The following is a 3,001-nucleotide window of genomic DNA, read 5'->3' on the forward strand; positions in this document are numbered from 1 at the left end:
CTTAAAATAATTGAACATCTAAATAATTTAATTGTTAGTGTCGATTTTAATGCCTTCATTAATGTGGATTTTTTTTTTTTACAGAGAAATATTTCCTAAAGATTATCACATTAATAACTCAGAAAATTAAGGAAGATATGAATTTATGATTCTCGAAATCGTATTGGTAATATCTTTAAGTAATATTTTTCAAATTTAAATAATTAATGCCAATGACATTCATCCGTAAATAAGGTCTAACTCCAGGATTTATTTGCTAAAAGTCATTCAAAAATGTATATATAGATTGATAGATTATTTTGATTGTTAATTTTAGGATTTCACCCGTGGTATACGATCTTTTATAAATATCAACCCAAACCCGTCCCATCATATTACCCGTCCCGTGAAATTAAACATTATTTAGTTATTTTTCTTTTTAATAATACTTTTATTTAAAAGCTATATAATTCAAGTCAATTTAAAAATTTCTTTTAAATGGTTCCCATAAGATATATATATATACATATATATTAAATTTGTATAGAGTTGAAATAATATTAATATTACAATTTTTTTATATAATTTAAATATTATAAATATTTTTAAAAATATGTAATATATATTTTTTGTTATTGAATAAGAGGATATTATGTGTAAGAAATGTAGAAAATAAGAGTTTAATATTTTTATTATGGAGTCGCAAAAAAAATCTTTTATTTCTATACATGTTATTCATTTATTAATAATAAAAGAAAACAAATCCTTTAAATTAGATATTAACTAAAATAAACGCACCATAATTACTTATTAAGTAACAACCAATAAATTTCACCAAAAAATAGGTACCAACCAATAAATTCTAACGCAGTAATTAAGATGAGATATTAAAAAAAGATATCAAATAAGATATAAGAATCTTAAAATAATTGAACATCTAAATAATTTAATTGTTAGTGTCGATTTTAATGCCTTCATTAATGTGGATTTTTTTTTTTTACAGAGAAATATTTCCTAAAGATTATCACATTAATGACTCAGAAAATTAAGGAAGATATGAATTTATGATTCTCGAAATCGTATTGGTAATATCTTTAAGTAATATTTTTCAAATTTAAATAATTAATGCCAATGGCATTCATCCGTAAATAAGGTCTAACTCCAGGATTTATTTGCTAAAAGTCATTCAAAAATGTATATATAGATTGACACCAATTAAAAAAAATTTCTGGGTCCGCCACTGCGTATAAACGTACTCGTTCATCTCTCTGTAGGAGCCAAAAGCGTGTGAACGATATATATGGTGGATAATGAAACCCCACACATGTCCATGTCACCTCCAATCCAATCCCATTTTTTCCACTATACCATTTGTAACCACGTGACTTGTCAAAGACTCCTATCATTCAATAACACTTACAGTGTATTTGTATTTACAGATTTTATTTCGCCATTCTTATTTCTATTGGTTTCTACTCTACAACGTTAGATTCACAAATAATGAAAGTTTGGTTAATTAATTCATCAATTTATCTATATATATATATATATTTATGTTGGTCAAAACTTTTTTAATTGTATTACATGTGTTGTGAGTTTTGTGACTTGAGAGACTTGAGACTTGACAAAAAATGTAAACGGTACTAACAGTATAACATAATGGGTTTTAACAATTACTGGTAAGCCCATGATGTTTTGTAATCCTTAAGCAGTTAAGCCCATCTATCTGCAGATTTCGATTGAAGTGAAAAACGACCGGTTAATGTTTTGCCACGTCACCAGCAACATTATCAGAAGTCAGAACCCATAAGTCCTCGCCAGTTGGTCAGATTTTTTGCGATACAGTCGCCATGGAACTGGTGGCTCTTCCGATCCACCACCGTACGGGTTTGTCAAAATTTCCACCACTTAAAACCGGATATCCATTAGTTAACCGGATTGGACTAGCTCTACGATTCAGCAATGTTAGAATGAGAAAGCCCGTGTATTTAGGAACGATCTTAACGAAGAAATCCAGAGCAAGAACACTAACGACGACGGAAGCAGTTTCCGGCGGAGGAGTTTCGCTTCCGCCTCTGGATTTGACGGAGGATAATATCCATCTGGTACTATCCGAAGCTCGTATCGAGGTAAAGCTTTCTTCTAACCGTTTTTGCCTAATTCAAGATTGGTACGAAATAAATTCAGAACCGGTATCGATTAAACCGAATTGCACCATCGTTTCTGGTCCGATTTTCTTCCTGCTTGGTTACGTTCGTTAATTCGTTTAAACCGAAACTGTAACGAACCGGTTCTAGGTCACATTGAGAGATTGTGTTCCGCATGAAAAAAAAACAGAGCATTGTTGCTTGTAAAGGAAACAATCTTAGTTCGTTTTCGGTTTTTAACAGACCTAAACTAGAGTCTAGAGGTTCCGATTTTGTGAATTTTTGATCAAAAATCATGTTTTGGTAGCTAGCACAACTCTTCGACTCATCGGTTGGGATAACAGGACAAGTAGAGTTAGTGGAACTAGACGGGCCATTCGTTAAGATAAGTTTAAGAGGCAAGTTTTGGCATACACGTGCAATGGTTCTAGCTAGAATTGGGAACTACTTGAAACAGAGGATCCCTGAAATTTTGGAGGTTGAGATTGAAGATGAGAAGCAACTCGATGATAGTCCTGCAAATTTCTAAATTTTCCATTTTTGTCTATTCGGAAATATTATCGATCTTTCTTGCTGCTTAATGTGACTTGATGATGCTTATAAGTTGTTGAAACTCTGAAAATCGATTTGTAGCAAAGTATACATTGTTTTTAGAAGCCCAAAAGACTAGCAATCTTTTTTTTAATAACTAATAACATACATTGGATAATTACTATATAAATGAATATTAGAACATAATCTGATTAGTTTAGCAACAAGCTTTACGTTTAAAGCAAACAACAACGAATCCGAATCTTAGATTTCTCTCAAGAACTCCCTAGAGCGAATTGGGATAATGTTTATGATTATCCTTTTAGAGATGATGGAAGGAATGA

At 31.0% G+C, this 3,001-nt stretch overlaps 1 protein-coding gene across 1 annotated transcript; it reads left to right on the forward strand.

The window, feature by feature from the left end:
* The first annotated feature begins 1,764 nt into the window (after positions 1-1,764).
* LOC9298471 lies at positions 1,765-2,790 on the forward strand. Its single transcript, XM_021031224.1, has 2 exons — positions 1,765-2,108; positions 2,434-2,790. Exons 1-2 carry the CDS (start codon positions 1,830-1,832, stop codon positions 2,653-2,655), a joined length of 501 nt encoding a protein of 166 aa, XP_020886883.1. The 5' UTR covers positions 1,765-1,829; the 3' UTR covers positions 2,656-2,790.
* The last annotated feature ends 211 nt before the right edge of the window (positions 2,791-3,001 follow it).

The sequence above is a fragment of the Arabidopsis lyrata genome (genome assembly GCF_000004255.2).
Source record: "Arabidopsis lyrata subsp. lyrata unplaced genomic scaffold ARALYscaffold_569, whole genome shotgun sequence".
Classification (NCBI taxonomy): domain Eukaryota; kingdom Viridiplantae; phylum Streptophyta; class Magnoliopsida; order Brassicales; family Brassicaceae; genus Arabidopsis; species Arabidopsis lyrata.